The sequence below is a fragment of the Gambusia affinis genome, linkage group LG19 (genome assembly GCF_019740435.1).
Source record: "Gambusia affinis linkage group LG19, SWU_Gaff_1.0, whole genome shotgun sequence".
NCBI lineage: Eukaryota > Metazoa > Chordata > Actinopteri > Cyprinodontiformes > Poeciliidae > Gambusia > Gambusia affinis.
Genome location: NC_057886.1, coordinates 5,687,605 through 5,706,878, shown reverse-complemented (window position 1 = coordinate 5,706,878; position 19,274 = coordinate 5,687,605). Strand labels below are relative to the sequence as shown.

The 19,274-nt window shown below is 41.1% G+C and overlaps 1 protein-coding gene across 4 annotated transcripts in view; it reads left to right on the top strand.

Moving 5' to 3' along the window:
• Nucleotides 1-19,274, top strand: part of LOC122822140 (glutamate receptor ionotropic, NMDA 2B) — a 170,332-nt gene that overhangs the window by 135,805 nt on the left and 15,253 nt on the right. For all 4 annotated transcript variants that reach the window (XM_044100584.1, XM_044100582.1, XM_044100581.1 and 1 more), the window contains 6 exons: nucleotides 3,287-3,440; nucleotides 4,846-4,971; nucleotides 9,359-9,588; nucleotides 9,707-9,867; nucleotides 11,487-11,674; nucleotides 18,498-18,736. In XM_044100584.1, coding sequence (XP_043956519.1) covers nucleotides 3,287-3,440; nucleotides 4,846-4,971; nucleotides 9,359-9,588; nucleotides 9,707-9,867; nucleotides 11,487-11,674; nucleotides 18,498-18,736 — 1,098 coding nt within the window. The remainder of the gene's footprint in view (nucleotides 1-3,286; nucleotides 3,441-4,845; nucleotides 4,972-9,358; nucleotides 9,589-9,706; nucleotides 9,868-11,486; nucleotides 11,675-18,497; nucleotides 18,737-19,274) is intronic.

Here is a 19,274-nt window from a genome sequence, read left to right as displayed (position 1 = left end):
TTTCTAATGACCATTGGTCCCATGGCAAGGTTACTGTCAGTTTTCATACTTAAGTCTGTAGGTGCCAGCTGTGTTTCTGTTGACTGATCTTGGCGTTTTGTTAATGAGGGAACCTGTAAGCTAATCGATTGTACCCTAAAGGTCATCCGTTGGAAACATGCTGTGTGGCTCAATGTCTGAACGTTTACACGAAAGACCTTCAGAAGTCAAGGACATCATGTGTCCACCCCCACCCCACTACAACTATTTCTATTTAATTTACATTAAAACCGACCCATTTAATGTCTCACGTAGAGCCATTATTGTCATCATGCCAGCGTCTTTAGTGGGTACTGAGCTGTAAATGTGGTCACCTGAAATAAACTCTGTCAGCCAGGCTAAAAGCACGGTAATGCGTCCTGTCCCACAGAGGAGCGGTCATTAGGAAGACAAAGAGCTGCGTTCAAGAACCTCTCTAAGTCACAGACACCGAAGTGCACACAGACAAAAACATTTAGAAAAGATTAAAGAAAGAAGAGAGTAAGACTCGAGAGGAATTTCTCTCTATTATCTATTTATCTACTTATTGGTGTAGCTAGCTAGTTACCATTTCAAGAAGCTAGCTATGTAGTTATCTAGTAGTTATTTATCTATGTAGCTATCTAGCTAGCTAGATATCTACCTAGTAAGCTAGGTATAGTTATCTAGCTAGATATCTAACTATATAGCTTGCTAGGTAGCTAGCTAGCTATATAGATTGTAGATAGCTAAAGCAATTATATACTCACCTTGCAACTAAAATGGACCAAAACAACCCAGAACCTGCAGCTACCAGTTAAGACTGCAGCTACAGTGATTATGGTAAAATAAAGGTAGACTGAGCCTAAGCTTTAGACAGTTTGGGACTGATGGCTGAAAAACAAAACTGGTTTTGGAACGAATAAAGCTGCTTTAGATCATGATTCTGAAATGGTCCAGATCTTAAACCTTTTATATGAACTGCCAAGAAAAGTGGAGTAATAGCCAGCCATAGTAGTGTGTGTTTTTGTTTTCCTCATATTGCTATGGAACATTTATCCAAAGATTTGTGGAATTTTATTATTATATACTTGATCCTTATCGTCTAATTTTGATACTTTACAGTTTAGGGAAATTCGACAATAAATTCCTTCATGACATGCTTTCTAAGAATCTTTGAATCACTGGGTAAAGACTTTCAGATTTGTTATTGTTAAATAAGTTTTATGGTGTTGTTGTCAACATATTTCTGTCTACCTACTGTTTCAACGCTGCCAAAACAGAGTATGTGTCAAACTGTCAACGGTCTGATTTACAGACTGACTGACACAGAGATGCTGAGCAGATCTCTATGCTTTTACCACTCGTCAGACTTCAAAAGATGAAAAACAAATTTAAAAAAAAAGGAAATCATCAAATGCTTTGAGAGGCCCCATACCTTTTTCCTGACTTTGTTGTGGCAGCCAGAATCTGTGTTCATGAGCCGCACCGACTCGTGCTCCAAACCTGTAATATTAGACTTTACACTTTGAATTTTGCCTCGCTGAGAGAGTCGCAGAAGACACTGGTCAACACGCGCACACAAACCGAGGCACACAAACGCACACAGAGCCTCGCTCAATCATTCTCAATAACACCCACATGGGTCACTTTCATAACACGGCGAGAACAAGCCGTAGGAGGGAGATGGAGAGAGCGAATGGTGAAAGGGGAAGTGAGCACACTGCTGGATCCACTCGTTCGCCTCCCTAGGGAGATGTTCGCGCATTCAGGCGTACACATACAAGCTCCGATGCACGTTTAGATCCATACTTGCATACTCTCTGCATAAATATGACTGAAAACTTAGAAACGCACACAAGCAACGGAATGGCAGATAATCTGCAAGGCCGACGTGTCACATTTTCCCCTGCCTGAAAAGGTCCACTTCACAGGTAGACGAACAAAGCTTTTCCCGCGTCTCTTTCTCTTTTTCCCTTTATGACTCACACGGAAGTGCACAGTGTTGAAGTGCACAGTGTTGAAGCTTTGACTCACCCAGTCTCACACACACACACCTTATTAACTCAGGGAGACAATCTCGTCCCACTTTACCCCAATGCGTTAAGGCTCTGAAATTTGGGTCTAAATATACCACCTGTGCAGGAGAACTGAAGGGAGTTAGGCAGGTAGCGAGAGCCACTGAACCGGCTATTTCCAGCAGCCATGACCCACTGTGGTAACCCACTTTCTTCCTCTCTCCTTCTCTTTCTCCCTCTTTCTGTGGCCTGGTGGGCATCACGAGTGTCCACTCTAGAGCTCTGCGAGGAAAGTAGTTTTGCCTCCTGTCGCTACATGCCATACTACGTCTTTGTCTCCACTGTCTCCAGTTTTAGGCTTCACTTTCCATGGATTTGTAACTTTTTTTCTTGTTTTTGCTGAAGTATGCCATTGCGCCCTCTTACTATAGTCTTCATTTCAACAGGTTATGACATCTAACACAGTGATTTCATCACCTATTGGACTAATACAAGTTCATGTTGGGAAAAAGAAAACTGTCTGTAACCACATTTACAACATGGTTTCATCATAACATAGCAAAGAGAAGCTCCTCTCTGATGATGTATGAGGCAATGCAAACAAGTCGGTGATGTCCTACTCACATGAACTTTGAAAAATCAAGCCGGCATTGCGGAAACAAACTCTTCAGAATCGATGTAAAGTGTCACATGTAAAATAAACAACAGACATTTCCCTATGCTAAAGGGCTACACATCAATGGTGATGAAAATGTATCAGTTTGGTTCACTGAAAAAACTACCGTAGGTTGAAGTTCCCCAGTCTGTTCAGATGAACCTGTCCAATGTGCATTAATGGTAAGAGATTGTGTTTGTGAAGTCCTGCTGTGCTTGGGCCTCAAATATGCCGGCCACCTGCTTTCAAAAACTGTAATTGCTTCATCCCACCATAAAGCCATGAGGCTAGAACATCCTCACACAAGTCATTGTATAAAGAGACACGCAAAGGGAAATAAAAGGCAAAAGTCAAGAGGTCATCGATTCTTCTGTTCCCTTCATCAAAACCAGAATTAGCGTCCACCTCCGTCTTTGAGGTTGAGGCTTTAACTAGGCCAGTCTAACACGTTAAGATCACCTCCCATCAGGAACTCTTAAGATTCTCTGCTGAATTGAAAAGCTAAAGTGATTTTTCTTTCATTTACTTCGCTTTCTTGATTTAATACTGCTCTAGTAGTGGATTCATTCCCAATGTTTGCTTAAGCAATGGATGCCGTTTTCTTTCTTTTGCCCAGGTTGTGTTAAAAAATGCCCACATGGCTGTCGGATCCCTAACCATCAACGAGGAGAGGTCAGAGGTCATCGATTTTTCTGTTCCCTTCATCGAAACCGGAATTAGCGTCATGGTTTCCCGCAGTAACGGCACAGTTTCACCTTCCGCATTTCTAGGTGAGTAGCAATGATCAGCCGCCATCTTTAAAAGATGAATGACACCCCTTCGGTTGCCGTGTTAATCTAGAGGAGAGGTGTCCAATGTCAATCCTTGAGGGCCGGGTTTCCTGAATGTTTCATGTTTTCCTGGTTCAACCCACCCGAATCAAATAAGTGGTTCATTACCAGGCGTACGCAGAGCTCGATGACATGCTGAGGAAGTAATTGTACCATTTGAAAAGGCTCGATTGGTGGATGGACACATCAGAAACTCGCAGCGCACTGGCCATCGACCACCAGGATGCTCAACCGATGCTCAGAATAAATGCAGGATATGGAAAGGTTGTTACCGATGTGCAAAAGCAAATATAAAAGCAACTGTCTTTATCCAAGAATGCAACTGGCAATACTTTGTACTTGTTGGGCAGCAATAATAGATGTTTTGTTTAAGTCAGATGAGATTCATTTCACTATCCTACCTGGTTTCCTGGAAATAAAAAAATAATTATTCAATGACTTAGTGAGGTGTGGTAGCTGATGAATACACAGCACATCATTGCTTCTCTAAATTACCTAATAGTTAGCACTTATGTCTCTTTTAAAGATGAGGAAATAATGATGGTTATCTGCTCTTGTCATTTGTATAGTACATTTAAGCAACAAGGCATTTCAAAGGGCTTTACATCAAAAAATGTAAAAATAAAAAGTAAAAAATAATAGGATACAGTGACCAATTTCAGAAACCAGTAGCAAAAATTACATTTTTTCAAGCGCCATCATCAAAATCATCAATACACATCAAATATGCTGGTAAGAGTTTCATTTATTATGGTTCAAGGGCCGCTCTACACAAGTGGGCCTTTAGCCCTGATTTAAAGGACCTCAGTGTTTCAGCTGCTTTGCAGTTTTCTGGAAGTTTGTTTAATTCGACGTTGTTCTCTTGTTTAGCAGGTGTTTTAGTTAAATCTAAGTGTTTTTGTTTACTTCTCCTTCATAAACAGAAGGAATTAAAAGTGATTTAGCAGGTGGAAATGCATTAAAATTAGTTTCAGTAAACTTTCCCTGACAAGGTGTTCTAAGCTGCATGATAATTCAGCTAACTGCTCCTTTCTCTCTCTTTCTCTTTGCCCTCTTATGTTTCCCACTCCTACTCAATTTCTCTGACGCTCCCTTCCTCTTTTCAATATGACATCCCGTATTTGCATATCTCTCTCTCGCTTCATTTTCTCTTTCTCTCTGCTGCCCTTGCTCAAGGGAAACTTTTCCTCCCTCCTGATGTTCCTCCTTTCTTCACCACTTCCCTCCTCCTGATGACTCCTTTCTGAAATATTCTTTCTGCTGCATTTCTTTCCAACCATGATTCCTTCTTTTATTAATCCATTGTCTTCCTCCTTCATCTTCCTCGTCCTCTGCACCCTTTCAGAGCCCTTTAGTGCAGATGTGTGGGTGATGATGTTCGTGATGCTGCTGCTGGTGTCAGCAGTGGCTGTGTTCGTGTTCGAGTACATCAGCCCTGTGGGCTACAACCGCTGTCTGGCTGATGGCAGAGGTGAGAGTTCCCAATTCACCCCCCACACACACACGCACACACACACATGTTTGCACGGCTATCTTTGCAGGGACTTTCCATTGACTTCCTTTCATTTCTATAGCCTAAACCTCACCCTTACCCTTATCCTAACTCTAACCCATACATAACTAACCCTAACTCAATTCACACCTTAGTCCTAAATCTGACCCTTGACCCAAAAACAGTTCTTCCCCTTGTGGGGACCAGGCTTCAGTCCCCACAAAAAGTAGTGGGTCCCCACAACAATGTATATGTCAGGAAAATGGACCCCACAAGCTATTAGAAACAAACACACACACACCCACACAGATGTTTGTGGGACTGTCTTTGTGGGGACTTTCCATTGACTTCCATTAACTTCTACAGCCTAAATCTTATCCTAACTCTAACCATGACATACCTAACTCTAACCAAAACTCAATTCACACTTTAGTCCTGAATCTGACCCCTGACCCAAAAACAGCGTTTCCCCTGGTGGGGACCAGGCTTCGGTCCCCACAACGTAGTATGTTGTGGGGACCCACAACAGGAAAAGTCAGGAAAAGGGTCCCTACAAGGTATTAGGAACAAACGCACACACACTCAAACACACACAAAATCATAGCCAGCCCAAGGCTTATATGCAAGTTAAGGGCCTTCACACCACCAGGGGGTCCCCAAGAGCACTAACCTAACAGGAGAAAGAAAAGAAAAGAAAAAAATTATATATATATATATATATATATATATATATATATATATATATATATATATAGCATTGAATAATACAAACTAAATGGAATTACACATGGCCAAATGATTTCTACAGACATGTTGCGTGTTTTGCATGCTGGACAAAAAGACGATTCTTGTACCTCCCAACCATAGCCGCGCTGTCGCAGTAGAACAACTCAATTAACTAAATGAAACCTGGAGATGTAGGTGTTATTAATTTAGCAAAGGGGAAAACAACGCAGAACAACCATAGAAGAACAACCACTCGCATTCTCGCTCTCTGTGTCTGCTGTGCTACACACAGACTCGCTACCATAGCAACTGACGACAACGTCACTAATGCATCAGGATCCAACACCAAAAAACGTAAACATTTCCCACACAACGAACAGAACATTCAGTCCGTTACATTATTACGCTTTATGGCTTGATGTTTATGTTCCTATTGGTAAGAAGTGATCGCGGTGGTACATTAGCTACCGCTGCTATTAGCTAATAGCTACCACACCAGTGGTTGATTAGCTAATTTAAAAACCTGTGCTACTGATGATTTGTTAGAGTTGGTGTGTAGGCTAGTTTTTAATTTTTTTTTTTTTTTTTTACTGAAACAAAACACGTCGAATTCTGCAGCACATCTACATGTTACAGCTTGACTTGACATGTCAAAGTCAAACTAGCATAACTGACATCCTTCGCTCTTTTCCCTCTTCCTTGCTTTTTTTCTTCTTTTTTTTTTATAAATACCCCTTCACCTGATTACTAGAAAGACATTAACACTGTTGATTTCATCGCATCGTTTTCATGATATTCTCCTGAATTAACGCATATCAGTTTTGAGAATCTTGTTCAGCTCTAGTAATGGATATTTTAAAAACTTAATAAGCTTGCCTCATTCAAAAGGGTTGTGTAGACTTTCTGGCTCCAGGCAAAATGTATTCAGCAGGAGAGAAGGTAAAAATAGTCTCTTTGGACGGTGGAGCGTACAAGCCTCTGGTCTAGACGTAATCCAATTGAGAAATCTGTGATAAGACGTTAAAAATCGACGTTCATGGACACTCCCTGTTCACTCAGACTGGGCTTGAAGAAGAAAAGAGGATAAAATATTATCTAGAGGTATAACACTAGCAGAGACGTACCTCAAATGACCTGCAGCTGTAATTGAAGAAAAAAAGGGGAACTGAGGTGAAATGCAGATTTTAGGCATCTGCAGAGATTAACTGTTTGGTTTCTCAGTCCTTTCTGGGTTTTTGCAAGTTTTCTAAAAAACAAACAAACATGCTAACATTTAACTCAAGATGTCAATCAACCTTTACAGAAGGGGGAGAAAAATGGTAAAAAAAAAAAAAAAAAAAAAAAAAACAACCCAGAAATTTGGAGTGAATGTGGAGAAAATGAGAGTCTAAACCTCATTAAACAAAGAGGTTTAGATGAGTAGTGCTCCAACTAGCCATTTTCTCCCAGCGATGGTACAGATGCTTCACAGACGATGCTCCTCTTCTCTGCAATAACACACACACACACACAGCTGCGTGTGTGTGTGTGTGTGTGTTAGCTGCGCACAAAGACTGACAGGCACAGAAACACACTGCCCCCGCACGCAAACCAGCCGTTCTCACTGACCCAATGCCTTTATTCCTACATCCTCCTCCTCTTCGTCCTCCTTCTCCTCACCTCTCCGCTCCCTTTTCATCATATGGAGCTGGATCTAAACACAGGTTTCAGCAGAACTCTGCCGCTGCTTCCCTTCACACTGGACCGGCCATTTGCATAAATTTCCATATTTCCAAAAAAACAAACGAAAAAAAACTCATGACACCATGAGGCTAGTTTCGTCTTAGATCTTACCATCTGAACAGATGAGAGACAAAAAAAGAAGAAGAGGAATATCAATCTCCCTCTAGTCTATCTCTGATGTGTCTATATATAGACAGTGGTTATCTTTTTTTTTTAAATCCCTCTCATCCTTCATCATCTGCTGGAGAAGATGAACTTCTCCCCACAGCCCTGTTCTCTTTCCTAGGACTCCTTGTGTTTTGTTTTGTGTGTGTGTGTTTTGTTGTTGTTGTTGTTGTTGTTGTTGTTGTTGTGGGAGTTTGGTGTCATGAAGAGTTCAGATCGAAGTTTGCTGTCAAAGGACCTGATGCAATAATGTATCAATGAGTACGTGGACGAGTTGTGAAGACTTTTCTGGGTGCGTTTAGGCAGCTCTCCGGCTGGCAGACTTAACAGAGGAACGTTTGGCGCCGTATGAAGTCAGTTTGTCCAAGAACATAAAAAAAAAACACAACACTTTGCAACAAAATACACACCCACGCACTCGCACACTCACCCCTTCCTGCTCACACACACCCACACAAATATAAAAAAAAAACCGCACAGTGATCGCTTATTGCAGTATAATAGCAGCTCACAGACAAACTGAACAATTTCATTAAGGTTTGATTTGTGTCTTAGTTACTTCTATGAATGAAGTGAAGCGATGAGGAAGCGACTTTTCCCTGTTTGTCACGGTGCAGCCACAAAGTCTGATGGATTTATTGGATTTTGTGTGACAAGTCTGAAGTGGAAGCAAAATAACACACGGTTTTGTTTTTATTTTCAAAAAAATCCTAAAAGGTGTAGATTCAAGTTTTCTGCTGGGTTTTTTTCTCTGTTAGTTTTCCACATTTTTGATCATTCTTCTTCCTGAACCAGAGGTTGGTGAGATGGACCTAAAAGTTTTATCACCATATTTTGTGGTAGTATATTTTTGATAATGATAAGTGAAAATTATTACTATTTATTTGTTGTTTTTTATGATAATAGTTTGGTTGTGACACAAATATTGCTCTTAAAAACATTCCCATTTGTAATGATCTTCTTTAGGACACCAGTCACATAAAGAAGAGTGTTTTGTATCACTAAAACACTCAAGGTAATTGCATTTAATCATATTTTTAAATTTATTGATATGTATTGATGCACCACTGTGTAGTGTAGAAAAATAGTCAAAATAATCCAGACAAAACTGACAGTTTTAGTTTTGTTTGTTTTTTAACATCATTAATTGGAATTTATTGCGTCAACAATAAATCGCAATCTTATCATGATAAAAAACTTATCACCACAAACAAGACAATAAATGCCCATCCGTAATCCCAATTGTAATTTTCAGATTTCAACATATTTTCATTTATATTATGGCCTGAACTTTAACTAGGCCACTCTAACTCATGAATTGGCCTGGATTTAAACCTTTTGCTGTCGCTCTCTGCCCTTTAAGGGTCATCATTCTGCTGGAAGGTGATCAAAATCGTGCAGTTTCCTTTCACAAATATTTGCACTTTTAATCTTCGGTCATTCAGCTGGAGTCTTTTTAAAACTTAGTAGAGTTCTGAAGGCGAAAGCTTGTACTGGAGTTTATTTATGTGAACCATAGTAAAGACTTTGCTGGATAATGTGAGTGACAACAGATATAAAAATGAAAGGCCCCACAATCTTGTGTCTCCTTGTTGATTGATCATTTTAATTCCCATCTCTCCCCCCCCCCATAAAAACTCCCATCAATTTTTAAATTGTAACATAGCAAAATCAAAACAAAAACAATTGTAAATTCAGAAAGTCATTAAAATGTTTAATTATTTTTTTACCACACCTTGCCTGTTTCTTTCAGAGCCTCACGGCCCGTCTTTCACCATCGGTAAGGCCATCTGGCTGCTTTGGGGTCTCGTCTTCAACAACTCCGTGCCAGTCCAGAACCCCAAAGGCACCACCAGTAAAATCATGGTGTCAGTGTGGGCCTTCTTCGCTGTCATCTTCCTGGCCTCGTACACTGCCAACCTGGCTGCTTTCATGATCCAAGAGGAATATGTGGATCAAGTCACGGGTCTCTCAGACAAGAAGGTAAGGTTGAGGGTTTCTAACCCAGAGTTGTCCTGTTGTATCACTTTAAGAAAAAGAAAAAAGCTGTGAAGATTTTTTTATTTATTTATTTTTTTCACAATTCTTTTCCTGTAATTAGTTCCAGAGTCCCAATGACTTCTCTCCCCCGTTCCGGTTTGGCACGGTCCCGAATGGGAGCACGGAGAGAAACATCAGGAACAACTACCCAGAGATGCACACCTACATGACCGCGTTCCATCAGAGGAACGTCAACGAAGCTCTGCAGAGTCTGAAGGCCGGGTAAAGACCTCAACATGGTTTAGACATGTTTACAACCAGGTTGAAAAGCATTGTTCCCAGCAGAGATCAGGCCAGTTCTCCCAGAAGCTTTTGTTCAACATTAATTTGACGTGCCAGTGAACTGGGTAAGCTGAGAGACGTTTGATGAATCTTACTTTTTTTAGAGGGAAAGTTGCTGAATATTTTCCTGCAGAGGGAACTGTCTTTGTGAAAGTTTGAGGTTCAGGTTGTCGCCATGCTGTTTCTTAACTTTCCACGTGCTTTGGTGTGTCTAGCTGCGTTCAAAACCCATTTTTAAGCATTTTTCTAGAAAGAAAAGTAAATCAAAAAGAAAAGTTCGACATCATGTCCTGCCATGTTTACAAAATATTTTTCTCATTTTTGACGCCCCCCCTGTTTGCATAGTGCATGTTTATTTGGATAAAAGGTGTAAAGTTTTGTGTACCAATAGAGTAAGTTGATATGACTATCAGCAATTTATTGTTTTGCTTTTCTTTGTGTGCCTGATGATCGCTTTACCACCTGGAGTTGAAAGTTTAACACCTTACACAAAGTCTTTGACTGCTATGAAGTGGTAAAACGATTATTAGATGCATTATGTTGAAGAGAAAGTAAGTCGGACTGCCATGCTGTTGGAGCCACTTCAAGCATTTGACATGCTGATGTGAGTCTTCACCAGCTGAACATCTACATATTATGAGATTATGTAGGGTTGTTGGGTCATTGCTGAAAAATACATTGATTCTGGAGCGCTATTTAAATGATTTTATGCACCATCGAAACATAAGGCAATAGTGTGACAAAGATATTTAAAGCTATGGACTTTTTAATCATCAAAGCTAAAGTTGTGCCTATACCTGCTTACTTTTGCTTGGATGTTACAGGAATTTAAGCCAGGAACAAAGAGTCTTGATCTTAATATCTAGGCCCAGAAGAGAGGGAAGAAAATGTCTTGATTTGAACTTACGGCAAACTTACAGAAATCTGAATCTTATTAGAGAAAAATAGCATTTTCTGCCATTTAAAAAAAACTAAATTTTTTGACAGAGAGCAGCAATTTTTTACCGCAGTAAAATACATGAATATACGGAATAGAAGATAAGTGAACTAGATGTGAAGGACTGGATGAAGGACGACAAATGATGCAATGGAAATATTAATTATCAAATGGCGTTGAAAACCAAAATTTGATGCGTTTTTAAAAGATCATTTTTCAACACTTTGCCTGAATTAACGTATATTAGTTTTTTTGTGAACTCTCAGCTCTTGCAAAAGAAACAAGAAGCTCATTGCCAAACAGTAGAAATGACAAAAAAAAATAAATCATTTTCTTTGTTACTGCGTCTAAACGTGAATAGGACTGTAATATGACCTTAATAATACCTTCACTCCCCCTCATCAATTTCCTCCGCGCCTTCCTTTTCGCCAGCCTGCGTGCCAGACTCAGCCACTGGCAAAACCAAGTGAAAGTCTATTACTCTTATCGGAGGCTTAGTGCTATTTAGCAGGTTAATTGGAGTGTTGTAGCCGTAGCTGTCTGACTTCTAAGTGTTAATTAATTGCCACCTATCTGTCTCTCTCCCTGACATTCTCTCTGTTTCTTTCCCCTCCTTCCTCAGCAAACTGGATGCCTTCATTTACGATGCCGCCGTCCTGAACTACATGGCTGGCAGGGACGAGGGCTGCAAGCTGGTGACCATTGGCAGCGGCTACATCTTCGCCACCACGGGATACGGCATCGCCATCCAGAAGGAGTCTGGGTGGAAGAGACACGTGGACCTGGCCATCCTGCAGCTTTTTGGCGACGGTGAGCACAGCTCGCCGCTTCCTGCACCGTTTTTGTTCATGGATGCCGCTCGGCTTAGCGCTGCCTGCAACTGCATCGTGCGGGGAGGCTGCACTGATTAGCGGTTTAGTAGCGTGCGAATGCATCAGATACGCGACCGTATTTTAACTGAACCCAAATTCTCAACGCCCTTGACGCGAGCGGGAAAGGATGAAGCCAACTTGTTATCTGTTTTAACGCTGATAACGCCGTCCTCGCAAGGGGAATTGCTTGTAGCTGGGGGCTTGAAGACACTGCTGAAGTAAAGCTTGATGGAGGAAGAAATTGGAAAAAGAGCATATTGACAAGTTGGCCGCAAATCTATTCTAGGGATAAATCTGCTAACATCAACAAAAAAAGGTGTTTAAAATCACTAAAAAGATCTTCTTGCAAAGAAAAATGCAAAAAGCAGAACAATAACGAACCCACACATTGCTGTTTCTCTGCTCCATGCGTAAGCTAGCTTCTACTCATCTAATAATTGTATTAATCAGATTTAAAAGAAGTTGAAGGAGGTAGATAGCAGAAAGTAGCAGAGGTATACAGCAGAAGACACACAGGCAATATTCAGGTTGGCAAAAAATACCGGAACATCTGCGTCAACTTTTAAAGCAACAACATGGGATCCTTCCACGTTAAGCTTTTGCCAGTGTGATCGAAAATGCTGCCTCCAAAAAAGTTGACATTTCCTCAAATTGATTATGATCCATTTAGCTAAGACTAAACAGAGCTCGGCTCTAAAAGGACGCCATGACTGTTTGAAGTCAGGAGCCTTACAGCAGTCAATCTCTGGTGAAAGATTCAGAGAAAATATCTGATCTGAGACAATATCTCATCCAGGAGAGGCACCAAAAATAGCTCTGTTTCTGTTTGTCAAGCAAAACACCTCCAAACTCAAAATATCACATCGGTCAAAACTTAAAAGTTTTGTTAAGAAGTGTAAAGCTGCTGTCATGCTCTTTTCTATTGTGTCGTACATGCGGCCATTTTGAAAAACCCCTGTTAGTTGAGTCTGAGCGTGAGGGCATGAATTAGATTTATAGAACATAGAGTCCTGTCTTTAAAGTATCACTTTTACTATTGTTTATACTGAGAGAAGAGAGACGGAGTTCACAGCATTCTGCTGCGTCAGGACCGGGTGTGTTGCTTTTTGTAAGGTTTCATTGTTTCCTTCAACTGGGAATGAAGCTTAAATGAACTTTACGTGACCCCATTTGACCACTGAATAAATCCAAGTAAGGAGTGTCTTAAGTTGCTCTTTCAGTTTCAACCGTCCGAGGAGGCATCTGTGTAGTGCAGAGGAAGATTAAGGGACGTTATTATTGGGCCGCCGCTGGATTATTTGACTCACAGCTGCTTTGTTTCTGCAGCAGTGATGTATGTGCGCGCCTTGAGATACCAGCGCTGTGGCGCTCATGGGGGGGGGGAATTTTTCAACATGTCCAGAAATATATATATTTTATGACGAAACTAAGTATCCTACATTTTTAAATGTGAAGGAAGGGGATGTGGAAGAATTATTTCCAATCATCTTCAGATGCGTATTTTAATCCTCCATTGTTGTTGCTTTTTTTTAATAAGAAAAACAAAAAGTCGGAGAATGTCAGAGAAAGTCCTCTGAGGTTTCAAAGATCAGAGGTTTTCGTTCACTATGCTCACATCAATCAGTGCTTCAGACAGGAAAACGGTTTGAGCTGCTTTCCCTTTAAACCTGTAGGGGACGGATACATAAAGCTGAAGAAACTCAAAGCCACGCGGTGTATTTCCAACACACTTTAGTTCTCTTTATTTCTGGTCTCCATTTCTGAATTTGCCGCTGTATTTCTATAAAGTCCAGTGCCTTAAGGGTGCAACAACGCTGTTTCCAGGACAATAAGTTATCGTGTTTTAAGCCGTTATCCATCTGATTAGCATGTTTGAGAAAAGAAATCTGGCTTTTCTAAGGAACTGGTCTCTGATTGGCTTTGCGACTTAAATGTAAAGTAGATTCAGACAAGGAAAGATAAGGCCGAGTTTTAATGCAACCTGTGATTTAGCTCCGCCTTGGGGATCCTGGGCTTTATGACCGCGCTTGGCTTTCATAAGACTTTGCCCAAACTCTCCAGGGTTTCTGCTTTTGAAACGCTGCTTTATTCCAGCTCCAACTTGAGCATTATTGGGTGTCTGCAAGTGGCGATTAAGAGATACCTGAAAGTCGCTCTTTGTACAGATTGAAGCGGTAGAGTACAACTAATCATTTTCATACAGGTCTGAACCACAAAGTGCTACTAAAATATCACTGCACATGTACGTATTTTACCTGTTATTATGGTATATTTAAGTTTAAATCATTTGTTTGATAAAATTCTCATCAGTCTTTGTTCTCTTGTGCTTATTAGGCCAAATATTTGGCATTTTTCTGCTGTTCATCGATTAAATTTCAACAAACTTTTCATAATAACAGCTCTTTATATGAAATAGAATGTTTGTGTCGATTGGCCAGGTGAACCAGTTCTCCCAGTATGTGTTTCCCCTTTTTGCTCTGGGAGTCTAGAAGCCTGTATTAGCTTAAAAACAAGCCTCCTCAATAAGTCCACACGAATGTTCAACCTGTTTTAAGTTTATTTAAACCAGAACTTTCTACTCTATACATTTTTAAAACAGAGTCAAAGGGGCACATTTAAATATAGTTTGCCTAGAAATAAAAGAAGAAGAAACTTTGAAGTATTTTATATTGAGAATATTAATATAGGTTTTGTATTCTGCTTCCTCAGAGGTTAACTTATCCAGATAGGAAACAGCTGACGTTTCCTTGTTGTATTTCTCTAAAAAAACAAAACAAACAAACAAAAAAAACACCATTGTTGTTTTCTTTCTTCTTCTGCTTGTGATCTGACTCACCATTTTCTTCAACAACACTGACTGGGAGCATCATTCTCCCTGTTGGTTCACTCAACCGCCATGTTCCTGAAAATCCCGGCTGCTTCTTGTTGTTTGCCAACTGCAACTTTAACACGGAGAGTAAAAGTGTTGGGCAATCGTCTTTCAGCCGATGACTGTGTTTACGCAGCTGCAGGTGGGGGCAGGGGCAGCACTGTGTCCACCTACTCCAAGGTTTGAACATCTGGAGAAAACTCTGTTTAATCTGTTGCCTTTTCTGACATCTCATTAAAAAGAGTTTAAACAGTAGGAACGGTCTGACAGACATTCTTAAATTGCAGCAGTCTGTGTTTTCCAGGCATATAGTGTCTTTTTACAGCACAATCAAGTAACTATGGTAACTTCAGTTGTTACAAAAATGCTGTATGAATCAAATATCACTTAAAAGAAATTTGACTTTGTAATTAAACACCTTGAAATTGGGCCTCTGTGTCTTTAAGAAACTCCTGCTCTTTCTGAAGCTCCGCCTACAGGAAGTCATCAGCTCTATTAACCCTTCAACGTTTTTACCAGCGTTGCACTGAGAAGCAGCTCGTATAATGAGCTCAGCTGATGCGCAGCTCCACCAGGTGGTTGCTAATTGCTACTGGCTAGTCTGAAGGAGTTGAATGGGGGAGATCAAGGGGAGAGGTGGAAGCAAGAGGAAACTGCAGGTCCAAGGAGGAACTGTGTCTCGAAGGTGGAGCTAGGTCCAACCAGGCGTTTTGGACAGTCCAATGGTTGCCATGGAGATCTTCTCAAACATGCATGAAAGAACCAAAGCAAAACTCCTGGCATGTTTTTGATGAGGGAATAACATTACAACATGATGTAAAGGTCAAAGAAGTTGATTTTTACATTATACTGCCCATTTAAGTTGATTCGAAACATCTTTCAAACCTTGTCGTACCGAACGCCAGGCCATGCCAAACTCAGCAGCTGCACCCGCTTTATAATCAGACTGACCCGTTTTGATACGCAGTTAAACGCAGAACGGAAAATGTAAGAGAAGTTTAATGTGTCTGGAGGTTTTCTCGCGTCTCGGAGCCAACTCGGCTGGACGCGCTCCAGCACATTGTGAGCCTCCTGAAACGAGGGCCGTCCGGAGGCCCGCTTCATTGTGTCCCAGTTAGGGGTGCCAGCGTAGCTCCTGGTGTATTTCGACACTGGGTGCTGTGTGAATATGGGTCAGCCCCCTGAAAATGAGCCGATGTGTGTGAAACGAGTGAGAAAGTGTCGAGATTCTGCGTATTTTAAGAGAGATGTTTGTTTTCGTCAGCCTACATCCAAAGAGTGTAATAAGTGTTCTCCATTTACCGATTCTTACTTATCGATCACCAGTACCAACAGTTTCTGATCTAGATACACGCGTCCCAACTTTTAGAGTCACTTGTGTATGTTTGCACGTGAATGTGGGTCGGCTCGCTGTAGCTCTCCCCCTCCGTCCCGTGCCACTGCAGGAACCGAGTGGCCCCTATCTCACAACCTCTGAGGATTTCAATGTCACTTTGCCACGCCTCGCCGTCCACTCGGCTCCCGGTGGCCTAGAAAGGAATCCGGCTCACGCGGAAAGCCCCGTGGTTCGCTGTGGGTTGTTCGACGCAGGCGGGAGCAAAACGTATATACAAGAGTTGTCCTACAAAAACAGAAACCACACATTTAATGTCAGTTTTTTTCTATAAAATAGAAAGTTTTCACGTGGCTTGCCCTTTTTCTGAGCAACCAAGATTTGCTGCACAACATCAGAAGATCTCAAAAAAGTTCAACTTGTTCATTGAGTGTTTTTATTATGCTTGTCTAAATCTGAAGTGATTCCAATTCCCCAAATTATTGTTGAAGAGGCTCCTTATGTTCTCATCGGTAAAAAGGTTTGATCAGCTTGAAATAGGCCAGTCACGACAGCAAGTTCTGCTGAACGATACATTTTCCCAAATGATATTACGATAAATGATAATATTGTTGTTTTGAGACCATTTTCAAGTGATACAAAGGTAGTGGAATAATAATGCTAGTAAGTGTGTAAAAGATCAATAAACTTTAATTTTTAACAAACATTTAACACTGGAACTGGAAAACATTTAATGAATCAAATGAATCATGAATCAAATGAATCATGAATCAAATGAATCATGAATCAAATGAATCATGAAGTCTCTGTGAACAGAATTGTCTTTTAAAAAGGAGCTTGTGGAGACCAATGGACCAAACTGAAGACTTTTGTCATCCAGTCTTTGGTAGAAACAGAGAGACAAGAGAAAAATGAACAGTCACGCAAATGGAAATTACCGAGTGCATTTTAATTTGTCACGCGATTAATTCAGTTATTGCAGCAGGCTTAGTCTGAAGCTTTAAATACTCTGTGTATTTTTCATCCATTCAAGTTTGATCAGTCTCAGTATTTAACAAAAAAAGGCAGATGGCAATCTACATCTGGTGGTGAATTTGTCCTTTAACTTGTGCCGTCCTCCTGATCACTCCAGCCTTTTTGGTATAAACTCGTACATTACTCACATTGCAGTGTTCAAAGCAGCGGCTCGTAGTGCGGAAATTACGGTACAAATCAGATACTGACTTTGATGTTGTTAGCTAGTTTTAGTATTCCCACAAAAAAAAAATTGCATTTGGAGAACTGTTCTTTCCACCAGAGCAGGTTGAGAACTACTTACTTTCTTATTTCGATACACAAGACAGACTAGTTTATTTTTTCGAAATGAAATCCTTTGCTACAAAATCTTGTTACACCAACAAATCAGGGTTGCTAATTCTCACTCTTGAGAGACTAAAATTTTTTCCTCTATTCCTCCCACTGTCCCCAGTTAAATCTCTGCATTCGAAGAATCTACCTCACTTGATTCATATCACCTTTTATCCTACTGTTCAAAACATCTCTTAGGTTTTGTCAGTGAAAAAGAGAGAGAGGGGTTCACACCATATCACCAAACTTCCTGTGTCCCTCTGTCTCTTTATTTACAAGATGTGAAGCATCGAATGCACAGCTTCCTTTTTATACTTCCTGCATCTCGACTTACTTCCAGCTCTACTTAAAAGCAGAAAACCCTAAAAAAAAAGATGTGGTTTTTATTTTTTGGTATTGTTTGGACAGACAGAAACTGTAACATTTTTCCATCGTCTTTTACAGAGCTCGACCTGGAAATGCACTGTAGTATTGTGAAGAGATTATCAGGAAAATCCATATTTTTAAACATAATTACCCTTTCAAAATGAGAAAATGAAAACAAAAGTAATCTCTAATTGTGTAATTCGTCGATAGAGCCACAGAGGAGGTGTGCCATGCGTTTTCTGTATCTCTACTTTCTCCTGACGGTGCAGCCACCGCCGCTGACTGTATGATTAATTAAGCGATTCCCGCCATGCCTCTCTCTGCTCTGATTGAGAGCAGCTTGTGATGAAACAGAAGGTGACCCACAAACGGGACCTCGAGCTGACGGAGCGTCATCATACGCACCTGTGAACATATGCTGGGACCGAAGCGTTTGATGTCATCGACATGCGCCAGTGTGTGTGTGTGTGTGTTTGTGTGTGTGTGTTTCTGCTTTGAAGGCCTCTACCCTCGTCCCTGGCATACCCTCGAACCGTTTATGAAACCCTCATTTTGTCTGCTACGTCATCGTCCAGGCCGTCCCACGCCATTTCTTTACGACGTCACATCCATCCTCTCAGCTGTGTGTTTTATGTCCATTCCCACCACTTCCCAACCTTTCATTGTACGCCTCTACTGCCTGGTTTAGTGCTCCATCAACTCCTTATGCCTCTCCCTCTCCCCCCCCCCGTCCATCTCTCCCCGCTTCCTTCCCCCATCATACCATCTGTTGCAGTCCTCACCTTCTCCCTGCCTTCGTCCTTCCCCTAATATTCCCTCTCTACAATGTCATTCCCCCTCCTCCAGGTGAGATGGAGGAGCTGGAGTCCCTGTGGCTGACGGGGATCTGCCACCACGAGAAGAACGAGGTGATGTCCAGCCAGCTGGACGTGGACAACATGGCCGGGGTCTTCTACATGCTGGGCGCCGCCATGGCTCTCTCCCTCATCACCTTCATCTGCGAGCACTGGTTCTACTGGCAGCTGCGCTTCTGCTTCATGGGCGTCTGCTCCGGCCAGCCCGGCTTCGTCTTCAGCGTCAGCAGGGTGAGAGGCGACAGAGGGAAAAGGGGTTGGGAGGCCAAGAGGGAGCGAGGACTGCACGACATCTCGAATATACACTGTAAAAAAAAATAATTAAACAAAATCTGCATATTTAACGGCCATAAACTGTAAGATTGTGACAGGAAAAATTCGTGAGCTAAAAAACAATTTAAAACTGTGTGATTTGTCGTGAAGTTTCCGCAAATAAATTAATGTACATTTTGTATTTGTGCATTAATTTTATAGGTTCGTGTTCATGTTAGGGATTTGCAATTTTTTTTCTGTAAGTTAAATTATTTACAGTAAAGCATCGACTCCAGCACCATTTTTAACCACAACACCAACAATGACGGTGCCATCTAACGCTGAAAGAAAGAAGGAAAAAGAGAAAGAAAGAAATGTTTTACCTCAGATTTTATGATGAAGTTCGGGCAACAACTGCAGCCGACAATTTACTATAGAAATTTTATTTTTATTTTTTTTACAGTGTAAGACGGTCCAGATGAGTTGAGTAGTATTCATGTCCTTACATATTAAATAT